The following is a 21920-nucleotide window of genomic DNA, read 5'->3' on the forward strand; positions in this document are numbered from 1 at the left end:
TCAGATGCGCACTGCTGAAGAGTCCCACAATAGGACGAAACGGCCGTCCATTGCTTCTAGGTTTTCCATGGTGGTCTAGCTTCAATTTACTCATGATCTCAACTGTTGCAACAATGATAACTTCACAATTAAGCTGTTCATATGAAAGCATGCAGCACCATCATTGGTACTTTATAGAATGAAATCATTCCTATTCATGTTTTAACTGATTAAAAAATAACTATACTATTCTGTACGTATTCATAATTTTTGTCTGTTTCTTGTATTTGTTACCCGCCTTCTCTTTGCACATACAATTCATGAAAATTGAATATGGATTATTCTAGTGGGTAAGTCTTGTTCTGTATTTTGTTTTCATTTACGAGTAAAGTAAGGTAATTTGTGAAGAGACTATAGAATGTCAAGGTAGCTCTTAAGATACAGTCAACTTTCAACCATTAAATCACAGGTCCAAATCCTTATCCATCATCCTTTGAGTTTGGGGACTCCCTGTTTGAATTTAAATACCTATCACCTAATCATACAGTAAGAAGGGTTAATAGTAAGTTATTCTAGCAACTACAAACTTTAGTCCTTCAGGTCTAAGATATTTGTATTGATTGGTTACTGAGTAGTGACCAATCTGATCATGTCTATTCCATATTCTACTGACGACATTCCGTTTATCAAGTTCCAACGTAGCCATTGGTTTATGTGACTCGACATCACAGTTTACTTTGTCAGATGGTTGAAGGAGCCTTGCTTAAGCTACATTTCGTGTTCATCATCGAGTTTTTAGAGACCAGCTGTAACTAATTACATTGACTTTGCTATTAAAAATGGCTTTCGTAACGATGTAATCAAATCATGTTGTCTGAAAAACTTATCTCCAAGGTTCCTATTATGTCGGTCAGTAAATCTAAAGTACAAAGACAACCAATTACTGACTTTGCTCAGTTATGGCGGAAGTGGAATTTCTTCCTGGATTCCTAGCATCCCTAGAAATCGACTCTTATCAATAAGTTTAATAATCAATATTTGTAACCGATCTAACTTGCTTCGACTATTACTCTACCAAGTGGTATTGATTTTCTTCAGTGAGTATATTAAACTGCAAATCATATCATATACATAAAGCTCACTAATAAAACTGTCACATATAGTTTGGTGTCAGATGAAGGGGTCCTAACCTATAAACTTAATGATTAAACATAATGATAAAACATCGTTTTATTCTACTTGGTTTCCTATTCATGTATTTTTCTTTTTTTCACTAATACATTGTAGACTGCATTACATTATGCAGCAAAATTTGGTAATATAAACTGTCTGAAATTATTGATTAATCAGTATCATGCTAATGTGAATACACGAAGTAGGGTAAGTTAGAATGTGAAAAAAGAAGAATTATTATACATACTATTATATCCTAAATGTTCATTTTTTGGTTGTTGTTGCTGTAATTGATCATGTTGTATGGTACAATGATATTCACCTTTGATTGAAATCATTAATTGTCATTTTGAGTTGTATGATTAATTGTACGCTGTTATAAATTTAACCTGTTTACACTTCCCATTCAATCGGGTCATTAGATTACAGTCATCTAATGGTGTGTTCGCTTTATTCTTCATCTAATCAATGACCTCTTCAGCCAATAATACAAATGACCATGATAACAACCGGAACTATTCTTTATACCTGTTAGTTCTATTATTATTATTTATTATTTATTTATTTTAACACATAGATATTGGTACAAGGAGGCACCAAATACGTATGCGTCACACAAATCTCATTCGATATGTGTGAGGGCTGTGATACTCCCCGGGTGCCCAGACCGAAGCAGGTAGTTTTATTAGGGAGCCACACCCGGAGCATTCGACCTGAAGGTCTAATCCACAACGCAGTGGAGCATCGTAAGGAGATGCGGTCTCATGGAAGCCGGTGACCAACGATTGGTTCATACACCATTTGTTCGTTTAGGATACTGAAGCCCATGTGCACCATTGGTTTGGTTTGGAATCCGGTTAAAGCGCCGGATATTCGCTTTTCGTCCTCTCATTTTCGTAAACAACACCCCTCCACGAGAATGGAGTGAGTAGGACTTCCTAGCAGAGGCTGTATACGCGTGGCCGTGTGAGAATATTTCGAGAGGACGGGCGATCCCACCCCACTCTCGGCCATACCAGGGCATTTGGGGGCAGATATTCAAACAGGCTACCAATAATAATAATAATACGCGACTATTATCTGATGTTATCACAGTAACTCCATAGATGATTATGCCTAACTCCTTTGGATATAAAATAAACCTCTCAAAAATCATATACGTATACTTACATATATAGTAGTAATGTAATATAATTTCTTAGCCTCAATATCTGATATGATTACCGTTAAAAAAAATAGAACTTTAATTAATGTATTTTCATTGATTCAATTCATTATGACTCTATTTAAAATTACCAGGGATACAATCTAACGTAGTTCATTATAATTTTGTATTATGCTTTAATTAAGGTGAATGTGTGTATCGATCTTATCTTTTATGGAAACCATTTGAGTAATATACATATCTAATTAAAAAAGCGTTGTACTTTTTAACATTAATAAGTAGATCATTGTAACTCTATGATGAAGGTTAATCACTCTAAACTGATTAAAGTTATGTGTAATTATTATGTAATGAGTTTATTCTGTTTACTCTTCAACTCATAAACAATCTTTAATGGTTTATAGAATTATATTAAAACAAGGATTGTTTATTATTGAATACAGTGGTTTTGAGTGTTGTTAGAGGTGTGAGGGCAGTTCTCATTTTCCGGTTGCTCACACTATAGAACGGTTCTTCTGAAGGTACCTGAAAAGGAAATTGGATTAGAGGTGGTCTTAGTGACCTGAGAGCGTGATCTCAGTGACCAAGGTACAACTGGTTGAGGTCTGTCACACACGACCTTTTTGTGAGTAATTTTTGTGTTAGCTCCATACTTGTTGATACCTTACCGCTGCAGACGGATATCCGTGGGATAAGGTGAGGTGTGGGTTTTTAAGGTGGACTTATTCTAACCTTACTCCTCGTTGTTTGGAAGGCATTATCGCTGTTATGGTGGTTGTCTGAAGGAAACACCTTACTGCTGTCACATCTCTGTACAGTCAGAAATACGACTTCGCCCTCAGACCTTAGGTTTGCTGCTTTTAGTCTTACCGCTCTTCAACCGACCTGTTTGACATGGTAGGACCTTGAGGAACAGTTGTTGCAGCCAGTATAGCTCGATCGGTTCATCACGATAGGAAAGTCCGACCACCACGTCAAGGTATCAACAGTGGTCGGGTATGGGGAGGACGTTGTAACTGACCGATTGACTGACTGATTTGTAATGTTACAATAAATTTGACCGAACTCATGCTTATGATTATGGTAAAACATCAAGTAATTGGACAAATTGTCTTGATATTTAGTAAAATACTATATTGGTAAGGATGGCAAATTGAATGACGAAGTAATGAAACTTTATCATTTGAGATAACTGGGACATGTGTTACGTATGCTCAACCACCGACTGCCTCGACTTGTGATGTTTTGTGGTGTAGGAGTAGGTTGGAAGAAAGCTAGGGGTGGCCAGACCAAAACATGACAGAAATCAATGAAGTCACTGACAAGTGGACTGAGCAGTGTTGGTAGGTGTTGACTACCTGGTTGGGATCCGCGAGACCATGGCAACCGATGGTTAGAGGCTTTGAATGACATGACTCAAAATCATTTGCAATAGTGCAGGTTCATCCACTCTTTGTGTTCTCCCAAATTCTAATTTTCTGAATTCTTCATTTCTCTTCTTTTCTCTTCCCAAATTTATTTCACTGGATTCTACTCCTTGAATAACACTTGCTACAAAATTAGCAGAAACTAGGGATCACTAGACATTTTTAGTTATTTATTTTTTGAATTTGGGATTTTTTTAGTTGTCCTTATTCATAATTTAGCTCGAGATGAAACTAATAGTAGAGGTGTGTATATTCATGACATTGTCGTTAATTTCTTCACACTTAGATAGCCTATATGTTTTTACTGTATAGAACCAAACTAACGATAGACAATTTCACATAATTTTGTATCATTTTGTACTCTGCGTACTCAATGCATTTTTTTCCCAATCTAATCTAACTCTAACTACTTGGTCATGATTATTAGTAAGGTTAGGTACTCCACAGCTAGTTGAACATATGAAATACATTGACTTTGACTCTCCTGATATATACTCACTGCCTTCTCGTGGAGGGGGTGTTGTTTACGAAATTGAGAGGACGAAAAGCAAATATCCGGCGCTTTAACTGGATTCCAAACCAAACCAGTGGTGCACATGGGCTCCAGTATCCTAAACGAACAAATGGTGTATGAACCAATCGTTGGTCACCGGCTTCCATGGGACCGCATCTCCTTACGATGCTCCACTGTGTTGTGGATCAGACCTTCAGGTCGAATGCTCCGGGTGTGGCCCCCTAAGAAAACTACCTGCTTCGGTCTGGGCCCCCGGGGAGTATCACAGCCCTCACATATATCGAATGAGATTTGTGTGACGCATACGTATTTGGTGCCTCCTTGTACCAATATCTATGTGTTAAAATAAATAGATATATTGATGAAGCTGAACAATCTGTATACAGCAGAGTATACTAAAAATAAAACTGAGGTTCACATATAAAATCGAATAGCTCAAAGTGTATCTCGAAATGATGAATAAAGTTAACCTCGTCAATTTTTTTTTGTTTTTTTTGGTGACATCCATTTTAACCAACCATACTTTTTTTTATTTGTTTATATATTCAAATCCTTTTCCATCTGAACGCTTTCTTGTACATGAAACAAAATACTCACTTTATGTCTAAATTGTATCGTTTTTTTCATTCTGTTTTGTTGTTATGTCATTTATGTATGATACAATCTTTACTTGTTTATATAGATTATGTATATTTATTCATTGAAATTCTGATACACCGTTTTTCTCCACTCTCATTCTCTCTCTCTCTCACCCCCTTACCCTTTCATTTCTATGGTGGTTAGTTACATTTCTGTGTTGATATTTCAACGAATTACACTTTTAAATGCTTCGTTTCATCTGTTTGTCCATTTATGTGTGTATTTGTGTGTGTGTGTGTATTTGTGATATTTACATGAACATGTTTGCATATTCATTTATAAAGACTACTTTTAATTATGTAAATAGTGTGCATTATTTTAATGAAATTTATGATATAACTTATTTGTTTATGCATAGTTATTTATCTTAGTTTCTCTAAATAATTTGACTTTATTCATGTAAGCCGGTAAACACTTATGTTTGTACCTTTAGTGTTGTGTGTGTATGCATAATTGAGAATAGGAGAGAGAGAGAGAGTGACTACTCAGGTCCTTGTATATATACAATCATGAACTATAATTGATTATATTCACAATGTTTTTTCTCTCTATCGATATTGTACAAATTGACTTGTAGAGCTGCGATTCAGTAGTAACTTGTAATTATCTAAATTTGTAGCACATTTCATCGATTATTGTTTACTGTAATTTTTCTACAAATGCCCTGGTATGGCCGAGAGTGCGGAGAGTCCAGTTTCCCTCTCGAAATGCTCTCAATTGGCCACGTGCATACAACAAATGTCACTGCCTTCTTGCGGCATTACTGTTGTTTACAAAATTGAGAGGACGTAAAGCGAATGCCCGGCGCTTTATCCGGGTTGATGGATATGGAGGATCGATCTATGGGAGTCGGAAAATCCTGATTCCAAACCAGTGGTGCACATGGCCTTCAGTATCCTGAAGGAACAAATGGTATATGAACTTGTTGTTAGTCACCGGCTACTATGAGACTGTATCTCCTTACGTTGTTCTACTGCGTTGTGGATTAGACTCTTAGGTGAAAGGCTTGGGGTATGGTCACCTAATAAAACCACCTGCTTCGATTTTGGTATCCGGACAGTATGACAGTCCACACAGAAATCAAGGGACTTGTGCGGCGCATATGTATTCGGTGCCGCTTTGTACAAATATTTATGTGTTTAAATAAATAAATGTGTAGTTTTTCTACAACCGTTTTTTAATATAATCGTATATTAAGAGTTTTGTCTAGATAATTTGTCATTGAATATCCAAGAAATAAATAACCACAACGTTAATGATAATCAAAGTGATACAATGATTCATTTATATTGATTATTTGAATCTTCCCGTTGATATTTAGGACTGCAAATAATCTCTGTTTTTGTCACATATGCATCTTGTATGGTTTACCTTGATGTTGCTATTAAGTCACATGCATTATAAATGGAAATAGATGGTGGTTAGAAGTGAATAAAGCGATAGCATTTAAAGTGAACGATACTGGGTTCAAATTCCGAAGTGAACATCAAATCTAGGATGGACGTACATTCAGTTGATGCGTTCTAAGTGAAATGAAACAGGCATTATGGATTCCATTGCTAGCTACAATCCAACTGATTCTCTTTCTTTTTTTACATTAAATATGAGCACAATATTTATTTCAATATTTAAATAATCAAAAGGGGTTTTTGTGGACATTATAGTAATTTCAATAGTTGAGATCATGAGTCAGTTATTTAATAGTAATTTTAATGATTGAATTCATGAGTCAGTTGAAGCTATACCACCATGAGAAACCTGAAAGCACTGGACGACCGTTTCGTCTTAGTATATAACCCCTCAGCAGTGAGCATCCACGATCCCGCACCCCGTGAGATTCGAACTCAGAACCTATCGATCTCGCGCGAATACTTAACCACTAGACCACTGAGCCAGCCGTCATCCAACGGTGTTAATGTCCAACTTCAACCAATCGACGAAATTGCACCACTATCCACCATTGTCTTCAGTGAGTTACTATCTCACAACGAGCCTAGTTGAACTCCACTGATCACTGCTTCTCACTAAAACTCCAGGATATACCTTTTGAAGCCAGTCACTAGTGAGTATAGGTCCTGGGTTCGAATCTCACTAAGCGGGATCGTGGATATGCTCTGCTGAGGAGTCCTATAACATGACAAAACGGCTGTCCAGTACTTTCAGGCTTTCCATGGTGACCTAGCTTTAATTGACTCATAATCTCAACTATTGAAACCTAAATAATCATTAATATATAGGCAGCTAGAGGTTAAAATGTTTGCACGTATTACACGTATTTCATTCTTGTTAATACCATAGTTTTGATCAAATAAAAAAAGTAAAAAAAAACTAGGTCAAATGAAATCGGGCATCGACACAATCAATTTTATTGTTATCACAGTTTATTATAATAATATAACGCATTTGTCATTTGAATTCGTTCCTAATCAAGTAGGTCAGTGTTAGTAATTATCCTGGATGGAAGTGTTTTAATGAAATATATATATATATATATATATATATATATATATATATATATATATATATATATATATACGTAATGAGAACACAAAAACGTGACAACGTAGTTTCATCTTGTTCTTTTACATTCCTGATTAAGTTAAAGTAGGTATACGCATATAAACAATTTCATTCTGTTTAGTTCAGTTGTTTGAGATGGTGGAGCTCAGGTCAGTCAGCTACAACATAGGATCAGGCACATGTATGCACCGGTCCAAGTTGCCATACCACATTAACACAACAAGATGAACATCGGATTCATAAAAGTAGTTAATGCAGAGGTGGTAATATATAAAAGAAAGATTTTATGTAAAGATATAATACAGGGAGAAAGAATTAGTTCGTAGAAAGAAAGATATGAAGTGATTTTAATCTCTTAGTTTAAGGGAAGAAAGAGTGTGTATACACCGACGCCATTGTGATCGATTCTGAGCCATATCACCAAAAGTCTCCAACCATTGGTTACGATAGTCACGCGGACCCCAACGAAGTAGTCTGCATCTCCCAACATGGCTCAGACTAGATGGAGTTTTGTTCTCTGAGCTGGATGGCTTGGTCTTAGAGTTTTCATCGTTCTTCTCAGTAGTCTAATAGTTAAGCACTTGCGCGCGAGTCTGATAGGTCCTGGGTTCGAATCTCGCGGGGGCGGGGTCGTAGATGCGCACTGCCGAGGCGTTTCATACTAAGACGAAACGGCCGTCCAGTGCTTTAAGTTGTTTGAGAACATTTTTTTTCGTTTAAAACTTTCGTTGTTTTTCTAACTCATTGAATTGTTATCATTTGTCTTTTGATTCACGTTTATGTCTCTTCAGTATTGAGTTTGATTTTTTTTCTTTCCTCAATTATCTTATATGATCCTCTACTTATTGCTAGTCTATGATGGGAACTATATATTGTTTTGTCAGATTTATGAACGAACCTATAGTGTCAGTTGACATGTTAAACTCATATATCTTATTCTAGCTTTCGGTCAGGCTAATCTATTCATTCTACTAGAGTCACATTTTGACGTTGTTAATTATTCGCTTATCAATCTTGACTGTTTCTATATGTGCGCGTAGGTATGTGTACACTTCTTATCCTATTCATCACATATGTGTAACTTATTTGTTTGTGACTATAAACATTAAGTTTAGAGACCGTTGCAGAATATTGAGTAACTCTTGGTTAAATGGGAGTTGGCTTACCCGCCATCTCCACTGTGCGTCGTTTTGATTCGTTCTATTCCATTCACTTCATATACAAAATTTTATGCATTACAAAGTCCATTCTCGTTATTTGACTTATATAATTCCGTTATTGACTATTGCGATTTAAGTCGATGATTATAAACGAGGATAGGCGACATATGTATATTTCAATAACAATCAATCACCAGCATTCTCCGTCCAACCCTGTCCTGGACAATCCTTTCCAGCTCCTTCCAGTTGTAATTCATCCCTTTCATATCTTTCTATTTCCCGACCTAATGTGTTCTTTTGGCCTTCCTCTTTTCCGCTTCCCTTCAGGATTCAAAGTTAGGGCTTGCCTCGTGATGCAGTTTGATGACTTGCGTAATGTATGTCTCATCCATTTCCATCGTCTTTTCCTGATTTCCTATTCAGCTGGAAGTTGGTTTGTTTTCTTCCACAGAAGTCTGTTGCTGATGGTATCTGGTCAATGGATGTTGAGTATAATGCGTAGACAAGTATTTTTAAATAATTGTACCTTCTTAATGGCGGTTGTTGTAGTTCTCGAAGTTTGAGCTCCGTACAATCGAACTGCCTTGACGTTCGTATTGAAGTCAGACCTTGGGCCACTAAAAATCTATTAGACTTAACATGGTAGGTTTAGGATTTCGACGTGGAATTTATTCACTCATTTGATTAAATACAGTTTTGGGATTATGGTTGATATCAGTTTGTGATAAAAATTTTAAATCTAAATCCTAAACTAATTTGTAACCCTTATTTAAGTCTAGTAAGTAGGCGGGCATTCCAAAGTTATTTTACCGTTACTCAAAGATTGTCTATAAATTGTAATCTTATTGATTTATTTGTTGCTGTTCAAGGCTTCGACCTTAATTCACATTTTACATGGATTAATCTATGCATTTTCATGAAGTTTCTCAACATCTTACTAAAGTGATAGAATTCAACTTAGTTTTCCATATTAACTTCAATATCTTGGACCACAATGTAGTAATGTATCATTCTACAATTTCATAAGTTAAAACAATGGGGTGTTGAAAAAATTTTGTACAAAAATCAATATGTTTGTGCAGTTCACATTACCTATTTGCTTACGCCTGTTGCTCCGGGAAAGAGTATAATTCGCCGACTAGCATTCTCCAATCCACTCTGTCCTGGGCATTCCTTGCTAGTTCGGTCCAACTTTTATTCATTTTTCTCATATCTGTTTCCATTTCTTGACGTAATATGTTCTTTGGTCTTCCTCTTTTCCTTTGACCTTGAGGATTCCATATGAGGGCTTGCCTTGTGATGCAGTTGGGTGCTTTCCTAAATGTGTATTCTATCCACTTCCAGTGCTTCTTCTTGATTTCTTCCTCCACTGTGGTCTGAATTGTTCCCTCCCACAGTAGGTTATCGCTGATAGTGTCTGGCCAACCGATCCGAATTATGCTGTGTAGACAACTATTAATAAACACTTGTGTCTTCTGAATGATGGCTTTCGTAGTTCTTCAGGTTTCCGCCCCATACATTAGAACTGTCTTGACATTTGTATTGAAAATTCTGACCTTGGTGTTGGTTGATAGACAGTTGTTTTGAGTTCCAGATTTTCTTCAGTTGTAAATATACTGCTCTTACTTAACCGATCCGCGCCTTCACATCTTGCATCAGATCGACCGTGTTCATCAATGATGCCGCCCAGATATATGAAGGTCTTTATATCTTCCAAATCTTATCCGTCAAGTGTGATTTGATTGTTGCATGTGGTGTTGTGTTGTGTCGGAGAATCTTGCTTTTCCCTTTGTGTATGTTAAGACCAAAGTTCACATTGAACTTCCTGAATTGATTCTTCACTATAGTTTGGTTATCTCATGTATACAGTAACTGTGCATGAATATTATCATTTAAAAAAAAAATCTGGTTTGATTCCAATATACTGTGTCATTAAGTGATCTATGGAAATATTTGTGTAGTTCTACTCTTAACATTAATTTTGAAAAGTTTCCCATATAATTTTATATCTAAGGCTTTATTATGACCTCTTCTATCTCACATTTTTATAAAAATATGTAATATACATTTAACTGTTATATTACATCTGTCTGTAGATAATAGAAATCTATATTTATTATTTTATGAACAGAAGATATGTTTTATATATCCCATATTTATTGTTAGTTGTTATAAAGTCGATTCGTAAACTGTTCAATGGATATGATGTATGAAATAAATTCATATCTCGAAGTGTACATATTTAACATTTGTTATTTGTTAAAAATTGAAATGTATGAACGTTTATAAGCAAAGATGGAGAGTGCTTAGCAGTGGAATCTAGTTTGACGCATATTTCGTCCTATTTTGGACTCGTCAGCTGATGACTGTACCTGCATCTTCGAGTTATTGTTCCCTCTGGCGCTCTAACTCAGTACCGTTCGCTTCAAATGCTATCGGGTTACACACTTAGCTATTGAGTACTAATTCCACCGGATTCCTCTGCTAGCCATTATCCATCTTTGCTTATAATGCTTGTGAATTAAGGTAATATCGAGGCAATACGCATAGTATGCATATATGCCAATAAGAGACTGATCATTTTCAGTCCTAATCATCAATGGAAAAATTCAAGTAAACAATATCAAGTGGATTTGTATAAGCGTTTGTTGAAATTTAGAGAAACTGTCAGTGCTTTACATATGATGTGTGTTGGAATTTCAAGAAAATCACGAAGAAAACTATTTTCAAATGTACAATTTCTCAATTAGGCAAAACAGATGTCTTCAATGTAAAAAAAAGATAACAGTTACACCAGAACATTATTACACCAAGTGAAAAAGTGTGAAAGTTTTGCAAGAGCTTTACCTAACTAACGAATAATATCTTCAAATGATTAAAATCTTATTATGTTATTACATAGTAGGGTAAAAAATATCACGAATCCAACAAATAAAGCGTGTGTATATCACTACGCTGACTTGGAATTTGTGTCTTCTGTATGTAACTACTTATAATTTAATTTAGTAGTATATTTTATATTGAAGCATTTAATTCGAACCTCAATATACATTGTGGATTAAATCCGAATTTTGTCATTCGTTATTATGTATATTATTTCAACATATCATTGAGATTATATGCTTTTCATTTTAAAATGTCTTTTCATCTCTTTTTTTCTCTATCTCTCTTAACATATCAATATCTCAATGAAAAATCATCAATTTCATTTTGGCTATTATTATGTGTTTATGATAGAATGTGAGTTGATATTTGTGTTCTATTTCTTTTCCCTCGATTATTTATCAAATTTTTAGTGAATATTTCTTTATATTGTACGTTAAAGTGAGGTATATAATAATCTGGTTAGTAAATTAACTTTGGTGTTTTTGATGGAGTTTTGTGCTCTGAGCTGGATGGTTACAATTGGCTGCACTGTCCATATTAATTCATGCGAATGGTTCACGTATTCTTACACATTCATGCATAACTTTTCATTCGTGATCACTGTTTGAAGATAAAATTCATCACGGATTATCATCGATTGTGGAAGGAACCATAGAGCTGTAAGACATGGCCTTTAATAGTATAGGAAATTCATGGATCATTAGGATTTGATTATTGTTATCTTTGCAGCATTGCTCACATATGTTAGCACCATCTAATGATCAATGCTGAGAGTGTGGATGCATGGTACTATGCAAAAATGGTAATTAGGTTGGTGAGTTAGTGGATTTTCATCAACTGAGGCGTGTCAGACATGCATTACGTATCCCTAACAACCGCCTACCTTAACCCAAAACTTTCTGTAACTTAGGAGTAGATGAAAAGAATGCCAATTTGAAACAAACAAAAATATGGCATCAATCCCTGAAGTCATCGACTATTGGATTGAAAAGTTTTAGTAGATTATCGTAGCTAATTGTTATAGATGTTAAGTAGTAGTACTTGTAATCGCTCATAAGTACATAGATCCATACAACCTTTCTGTACTACTAGGTCTTAGGCTTTAAAGTTGTTTCTATAAAACGCTACAATAGGCAGTAGGTAGGTATTTTTATTTCGAGTTTCCAAAGTATTTATAGAAATACATAAACATAGCCTTCGATCAATGTGTTCTGCAATCTGAACTGTTTTCTCTACAAGCCTCCAAGTGTTCAATCAACGCCATCCTTTTGATGTTCTGAAACTTTTCCCTTTGTCCGACAATTGTTGCGACTTTCACGCCACTTTCCGGCTCACATTACTTGCAAATATCCTTGTGAGTAGCATCCATTACATTTTTGCTACTTCTACATCCAGGCTTCATCAGTAGTTAATTGATGATGCAGATCAGTTCAAAAGCGAAATTTTTCATTTTGTGTTGAGAAAACACATCTCAAACATGCTTACATTGTAGTTCAAGACTGTATTTTTTTCGAATTCAACCAGTAAGATTATTGAAAAAAAGAGTCCATTTAAAAATACCAAAACATTTGCGTCTCAACCTATATTACAGTGCAGAAACTTTGATCATTCACAAGTCAAAACCTGATTTGTTAATACAGAAACAACTTTTTTTTAGATCACTGTGTTTACCATGATCTTAGTAGTTTTCTTTTGCTTATTTAATTGTTCGCTTTCTTTTTCATTATCATTTCAATGTTTATAAAACCGTTTTAATTTTATTATCAGACTAGGGTTGTGGAGATTATTATGTTATTGATTGAGATCATGAACCGGTTGATGTTAGACCATCATTGAAACCCTGGAAGCACTGGACGACCGTTTCGTCTTCTTGTTGGACTGCTCAACACTGTGCATCCACGAACCCGCTCGCGGGGTTCGAACCAGTGGAGCTAATCCATATCAGGTAGAAATAAGTATCTACCCTAGACAATCGAAGATGGTCGCGTAATTTCGTAGATTGATTGAGATTAGACATTAACACCATTGGATGTCGGTTCAGTAGTTTAAAGGTTAAGCATTCGCGCGCAAATCCGAAGGCCCTGGGTTCGAATCCTGTGAGTGGGATCATGGATGCGCATTGTTGAGGAATCCTACAGTAGGACGAAACGGCCGTCCAGTGCTTCCAGGTTGTCAATGTTGGCCGAACATCAAGCGGTTCATGATTTCAATCTAGTTTATTCTTGTTGCTATTTACTCAAATTTCTTGATTACCATTCATCTCAACCTTCATTTCCAGTTGATGATACACATTGTTTCATTGATCTCCTTTTATACTTATTTTTTTATTTATTTAAAATGATTTGTAGCTTAAGTGGATGATTTAGGTGAGCTTTTATTCTCTAAGCTGGATGGTTTAAAGGTAGACAATGATAGATTAAATCTTACCAACAACTAATCCTCATCGAAGTCTACAGGAAGAAAAAACTGTGAGTGTTAGTTATATGTGAAGAAATTCAAACATTTCACTTCTATCTTAAATTTATATTGATGTTGTTGTTCAGAAGAATAATGAAAGATTCATGACTATAAATCATTCAGTTCAGAGAACAGAACTTCATCTATCCAATTATTTTTACTATACGGATATATGGAGATTGTTAAGATTCCAAATAGTTTAGATTACAAATTCTACTTAACCTTATCATTAGTAAAAATTTCCCAACTCTATGACCTTCTTTCTTATATTTTATTTATCTAGAACTCTGTTGGGATTTGTCATTCCCACTTAGTGATACGTATATATATCACTTTCATTCAACTTCATTTGTATAAGTCTATTTAACTTCTAAGTTGCGAGTTGTAGCTGTCGTCAATGTCATGAAATGCAATGTATTATCATGTTACTCTTCTCAAATTTTTTCTTCCTCTCTATTTCTCTCTCTCTTGAAGAATAATGTCATTTTTAATACATAATCATGCAATTGATAAGTTCATTTGTACTATGCAATAATATAAATAACTGCTCATTTTCTCTCCCTAATAATAATCATAATCGGAAACGGGGTTTTGTGGAGATTTTAGCGATTCAGTAGTTTAATTCATGAGTCAATTAAAACTAGACTACCTTGGAAAACGTGGAAGCACTGGATGGTCGTTTCGTTCTATTGTTGGACTCCTCAGCAGTGCGCATCCATGATCCCGCCTCACGAGATTCGAACCCAGGATATATCAGTCTCGCGCGTGACCGCTTAACCTCTAGATGGCTGAGCCGACCGGTATCTAACGGTGTTCATGTCTAACTTCAACCAATCGACGAAATTGCGCCACCATCCACCATTGTCTTTAGTGAGTTACTATTTCAAAACAGACCTGGTTGAACTCCAGTGGTCACTGTTTTCCACAAGAACTTCAGGAAATACATCTTGGAGACCCTCACCAATGAGTCCGCTCAGTGGTTAATCGCTCACTCGCGATACTGATAGGTCCTGTGTTCGAATCTTCGTGAGGCGTTATCGTGGATGTGCGCTACTGAGAAGTCTTATGCTACGACGAAACGGCCATCTAGTGATTTCAGGTTTTCCATAATGGTTAGAAACTCATTACGGATATTTTAATCACGTTCCTATAGATACTACTATTGATGATGTAGGTGGAATGAGATTTAAATATGTGAATGATATTCAAAGATTTTTATTATCATCCTAATTATTTAGTCACATTTAATAATCCTGTCATTTTTCATGCTAAATTTTCACTTCTAAAATGTTGTTGGGGAATATTTTTTAATACTGAATTCATTGTATTCTCGTACATGTTTTTAATGGGTGATGTTACACATGAATTTTATTACTATTTATCGATTTGCCTGTATTTCTTTTTTTTCAATAGGGACGTACACCCTTACATATTGCTGTTGTTCATTCACAACATGTTGTTATTCGTGCATTAGTTGATGATTTCAGTAAGTAGAATTTTTCGTTTCTTTCTCAAATTCAACAAGGCATGTAAATTAATATTTACGGAAATACTTACAGAATGCATGTGATTTTATTACCTACTTACTTATGCCTGTTACCCCTAGTGGAGAATAACCTTCCAACTAGAAATCTCTAAACTCCTCTGTCCTAGGCTCTCCTGATCTGATCTTTATCGTCTTCATTGCCATCATTAGTGGATGACATTCATTGTGATCCTCTTCTTCTTTGTTCTGAAGGATACTTTGATAATTGTGGATCTATGATATTTCCATTATATAGGTGCTTTACGTGCTTCTTTGGACAGCATCAGAGCAAATTCCTGTTTGTATGAAGCATTTCTTTCTTCATGATCAGAGTACGACACCATTTTTTCTGAATCTAACCGTTTCTGTCCAGCTTTGGTCTAATGAGTTTCACTATTTCGTGCACTGACTAATTGTATCTCCTCATTTTCGTAGCTATTTGACTGGTCCCTCCAGTCTCACACATTTTACGGAAATTCCGCTTACGTATTTTAATTATTACTCTGGTTGTTAGAAGGAGGGCTGGTCTCTTGATCTTCGGAAAATGTCGACTTTTAGCTTGAGGATTCATAACTCTTCTAAATGAATACCTTTCAACTCCGACGAGAGAGTTTAAATGGTTTAAATGATTTTGTCTGGTTAGCGTTTCTTTTCGTCATAGTTCTTTTCTATGGCATGTGTATTATGACTCCGCGCCCAACTCTCCTTCCTTATCCGTGCTTAGGAAGGGCATTAACACGAGAAGGGCTCTAGGTGGAGTTATATGCCATTCACAGACGTGATTAAGCTGACATAAGAAAGAATGATAAGTTTAAGGGAAAAACATGATGATATTATTTGAGAATGTACAAGTCATTATTCGTTTCCATAGGACATTTACCATAAAGGTTTTTATGGTATAAAACAACATTTGGAAACCAGTATTTTCTTTGTAGTAGTAGGAGAAGGAGGAGGAGGAGAGCTAGGTCTTTATTTATGATGGTGAATTTTTATAACAAAGGCCAGTTTTAGTGCCGTCAGTAAAACACATCTACAATCTGGGAGAAGAAAAAACGGAAACACGAAACAATAAAAATGGTTGTGATGATAGGCCTGTTGTCTTCAATGTATTCGGTGGTTTTATAACTTATTGATTTAGACAGATTTTTCTTAAACTAATCAACTATTCGATATACGTCTTCACGATAACATGGTAAATGCTACAATTCGTATCAAATTTAAGATTATCCATGTGCATACGACCACTGCCAGGGAAGTCCTACTCACTGCCTTCTCGTGGCAATACTGTTGTTTACGGAATTGAGAGAACGAAAAGCGAATGTCCGGCGCTTTAACCGGGTCGGTGGACATGGAGAGTCCACCTAGGGGAGTTGGAAAACCCTGCACATGGGCTCCATTATCCTGAAGGAACAAATGGCGTATGAACTAATCGTTGGTCACTGGCTAACATGGAACTGCATCTCCTTACGTTGCTCCACTGTTTTGTGGATTAGACCTTCAGGTCGAATGCTCCGGGTGTGGTCCCCTAAGAAAACCACCTGCTTCAGTTTTGACACCCGGACAGTATCACAGCCCTCACACATATCGAATGAAATTTGTATGACGCATACGTATTTGGTGCCTCCTTGTACCAATATCTATGTGTTAAAATAAATAATAAATAAATTTCAGATAAACTAACAGATTTATTGAGTAGTACCGAACTACTGTTAAGTGTTAATAACTCTTCATTAATAGTTTCAAGCCTATACGTTTTGTTTTTTTTCAACTTGATTAACAAAAGAATTGTGCAATTTCAGTGAAATCCTTTGATGTTTCTTCAAACATCCTAATTTGTCGCAATATTTAACTTATCTAAATAGTTCATTATTAGGATCAATATTCAATAGAATCTTATTTATTTATTTATTTATTTATTTATTTGAACACATAAATATTGGTACAATGGAGCACCGAATACACAAGTCATTTGATTTGTGTGTGTGCGGGCTGTGATACTGCCCGGGTGCCTAGATCGTAGCAGTTAGTTTTCTTTAGGGGCCACACTCGGCTCCTTCGACCTAAAGATCTAATCCACAAGGCAGTGGAACAACGTAAGAAGATGCAGTCCCATGGTAGTCGATGACAAACAATCGGTTCATACACCATTTGTTCCTTCAGGATCGTGGAATCCATGTTCACCATTGGTTTGAAATCAAGATTTTCCGATTCCTCTAGGTGGATCCTCCATATTCACTAATGGAATCAGATATGTTTAATAAATTTATGAGACTATTGCTTGCAAAGAAGTAGTTACTTGAATCTGAACAGGTAGTCCTCAATCTACATGTTTGTATTCCCCCTATATTGGCTAACTTTTAACAAGAGAAGTTTGTTAGAAGAGTTAATATTAATTGGAAAACTACATGTAATTGTAATCCGTTGTTATCAATTAATGACAGATTTGAAATATTGTACTGTGTAAATGTATGCAATCGTTCTTTTCTTTTAGAAGCTGATCCAACTTTGATGGATTTCTCTGGTTACTTTCCATATATGCTACTTGAAAATAATTTAAAAACTGAATATGAACGTATGTCTATTTGTTACTTATGCGTAAATTTTAAGTATTAATACTAATTAAAATAATAGTTATTATTATTATTACTTTGAATTACTTATTTACATAAGTCTGTTACCCTTCGTGGAGGAGCATAGGCCAATCACCAGCATTTTTCATTCAACTCTGTCCTGGGCAATCCTTTCGAATTTCTATTCATCGTTTTCATGTTTGCTTCCGATTCCCGATGAAGTGTGTTCTTCGGCCTTCGTCTTTTCCCTTTCCTTTCAGAATTCCAAGTTAGTGCTTGCCTCATGATGCAGTGTGGTGATTTCCGTATTGTATGTCCTATACATTTTCATAGTCTTTTTGCTAACTTCCTCCTTAGCTGGATGTTGGTTTGTGTTCCCTTCTACAGTAAGCTGTTGCTGATGGTATCCGCTCAACGGACATAAAACATTTTATATAGACATTTGTTTTTAAATAATTGTACCTTTTTGATGATGGTTATAATAGTTCTTGAAGTTTCAGCTCCGTACAGTAAAACTGTTTCGATGTTCTTATAGGGAATTCTGATGTTGGTTGACAGTTGTTTTGGGTTGCATATGTTCTTCAACTGTAGGAATACTGTCCTTACTTTGCCAATCTTTGCCTTCACGTCTATTACAAACCTATTTATCTAGTACAAAGTACTGTAATGTTGACAGTTAGTGAATAAGTAAATCAATTTGATTTCTTAAACCATTGTGAATTTTTAGAAGAATACAAACTGATAACTTTCTAATTGAATGTTGATTGTTTCAAACATTTAACATTACACATTTAAAATATTCTCTCAATCAGTCTAGATAAAAAAATTTAGATACTAGTTAAATACTGACATTCTATACAATCTGGGGTGCGTACGTCTTGAGGGCGGTTCTCACTTTCCGGTTGCCCGCACCATAGAAGGGTTTTTCTGGAGGTACCCAATAAGGATATTGGATTAGAGGTGGTCTTAGTGACTTGAGAGCGTGACCTCAGTGACCAAGGTACAACTGGTTGAGGTCGGTCACACACGAGATTTTTGTGAGCAATTTTTGTGTTAGCTCTGTACTTGTTGAGACCTTACCGCCGGAGACGGATATCCGTGGGATAAGCCGGCGAGATGTGCATCCTCAGGGTCGACCTTTTCTAACCCACCCACCCCTCCCTGTGAGAAGGCAGCATCGCTGTCATACTGGTTGTCTGAAGGAAACAGCTTACTGCTGTCACACCTCTGTACAGTTAGCAGTACGACTTCGCCTTCGGACCTTGAGTTTGTTGCTTTTAGTCTTACCGCTCTTCAACCGACCTGTCTGACATAATAGGACGTTGAGGAACGGTTGTTACAGCCAGTATAGCTCGATCGGTTCATCATCATAGGCAAGGCCAACCACCACATCAAGGTATCAACAACGGTCGGGTCTAAACAATCTACTTGATTATACAATCTGATTTTTCTATTTGATCGGTAAAATTTCAAACGCTAAATTTTCATCATAATTAATTACATTAATCGTGAACATTAGTGGTGATGATGTTTATTGTGTACATTTAGTAGGCTAGTTATTTAACATCTGATTTAATTATTAAGGTGAAACAAATCAGATCATAGCATGATATCGCTCCTTGTATTTCTTCATTTAATGGTCTTAGCACTTGTAATTACCATCGTTGTTGAATAGTTTAATTGATTTGGCTTGCAATTAATCGTATTTCTAAACATACAATGTTGTCATTGTTACAATGGATCGACTATTGAAGAAGTTAGAAGTTTTGGAACTATTTTTCAAGTCATTATTTGTTTGTAAATATATGGTTGTGGAGATTGTTGAGTTTCATTGAAATCACAAACTGATCAATGTTGAACCATCAATGGGAACCTGGAATCACTGGTGGGCCACTTCGTCCCAGTACGGGACTCTCCAGAAGTGAATAAATTGGTCTGTTGATGGGGCTAGAATAACCTATGCGGACTTTACATAGTACCAGTCCCTATAACACAAATAAATATATCAACATAGGTAGTAGATTAACACTTGTGAAAATAAGATAAAAAATCGTCGAACATTATGTAATAAGAAGTGAATGATTAATACGTTGAAATATGTAAGTTATAAGGAAGAGATAAGAAATAAATGAAAATAAGTCGAAATACGTGAAGAATAAATTATTTAGTCTGTTAAGTCGTATCAGATTAAGGCAAAGACATAGGTGTTGCTAAGTGCTTTCGAATGCTGTTAAAAAAGTGAACATGATAAGGTTGGTCACTCGAATCAGTTAAGCAAGGGTGACTAAATATGAGTTATCTTGACTCGTTCCAGATCACACAGAAAGGTGCCCACTCACTCATTTAACCGATTAAAATTGGGCATTTGTCGGCACTAATGCTTCTATCAATGGTATGCATGTTCCTATTCACTAATCATAGAAACATTTTGATATCTGTTAAAGAATTTCCCAACTCATATTATGTAGTAATTTTTAGGTAAATTTGCTATGAGGCTTGTAGTGAAGTTTAGGATACGCGTTTCATCCTATTTAGGACTCGTTAGTCTGTGATGTACTAACATTCTAGTCTCTTGGACTTGAACCCAGTACCTACCTTTAGCTTCAAATATCCCAAGATTTTATTCACTGAGCTAATCAATCTAGTTAGCTTATTATAACCAGTCAAGTAGATATGCATGTAAACATTGATAAATTACATAATTACACTAATAATTCATTGCCGATTTCTTTTCTGGGTTAAACATTTCATCACAAAAATAAGTGACATTTATTCTGTCACTTAATCAAATTCAATAAAGATATGTTGGTCCTTTATTAATTAACTTTATTATTATTATTACTATTATTATTATTATTATCAGTAGTAGTAGTATCAGTAGTATCAATAATATTAGTAGTGTTCTTAATTTTAATTAAATTATTATTTACCCCCACCCCACATTCATTTCTATCTAATTCATTCATTCATTTCTAATTATCTCTTGTTCAAGTGAGTTCTTCCATCAGCTCATTCATGACACACGCACACACACACACATGCACATGCACATTCATACTGATACATGTCAATATCTGTGTTAACACAAATAATTAAAATGGGATAATTTTCATTTAATTAATTCTCCGTTAGATACCTTTTCTCCTAAAATATCTGTGAAGTATTGAGTTGGAAGAAACCAGGTTATGTGAATTACTGTTATGTAGACTCAGAGCTGATGGCTTTATATGCATAGGTAGGTATATATACGTATGTATATACATATCCTGGTCGTGTCAATCTGTGTATCTAAGGATAGATTGTCGATATGATTATTCGATTCCATATAGTCAATCATTCTGAATTTCGTTGATACTGTTGTTGTTGTCGTCATCGTCATTTTATTGACGTGATTTTTAATTTATCTACTTATGTTCATTAGATAACGTGTTGGTGTGTGTGTGTATGTGTGTGTGTGTGTGCACGTAATTCGTTGTTCCACTGAAATTTGTTTACATTTTGTTTAACTAAAAAATTTAATGGGAAATTTTGTTTGTTTCTTTATACTCAGCAACGTGTATATTCAATGATTCCATTTACTTGAATCTATGATTATTTCTCTGAAAAAAGCAGATCAATACTACTTACTTATTAATCTAGTAATCTGTATCTATAACAACATTGCTCAAATCAATAATTAATAACTTAATAGACTGATGTTATATTTTTTGATTTGTTCCTCTTTAGTTTTCTTTCAATCTATTCCTACATCAGAGAATATTGCCTGTCGACTAAGATATTGTGTTATGTATAGGTAGGTAGAAAAAACTATCCCAACGACATCATTCAGGTGAAAATCCCAAAAAGGCAACAGTCGATTTGTTCATTTACCCAGTATTCTCCGTCTAACCTCAATAACTAAATAG

The 21920-nt window shown here is 35.4% G+C and overlaps 1 protein-coding gene across 1 annotated transcript in view; it reads left to right on the top strand.

Annotated features, from left to right (window-relative positions):
• Positions 1–11728: 11728 nt before the first annotated feature.
• Positions 11729–21920, top strand: part of WRKY1 (transcription factor) — a 32799-nt gene continuing 22607 nt past the window's right edge. The window contains exons 1-3 of the mRNA XM_051210183.1: positions 11729–11817; positions 15334–15406; positions 17937–18017. Coding sequence (XP_051070150.1) covers positions 17954–18017 — 64 coding nt within the window. The 5' untranslated portion in view covers positions 11729–11817; positions 15334–15406; positions 17937–17953. The remainder of the gene's footprint in view (positions 11818–15333; positions 15407–17936; positions 18018–21920) is intronic.

The sequence above is a fragment of the Schistosoma haematobium genome, chromosome ZW, assembly GCF_000699445.3.
Source record: "Schistosoma haematobium chromosome ZW, whole genome shotgun sequence".
NCBI classification, from domain to species: Eukaryota; Metazoa; Platyhelminthes; class Trematoda; order Strigeidida; family Schistosomatidae; genus Schistosoma; species Schistosoma haematobium.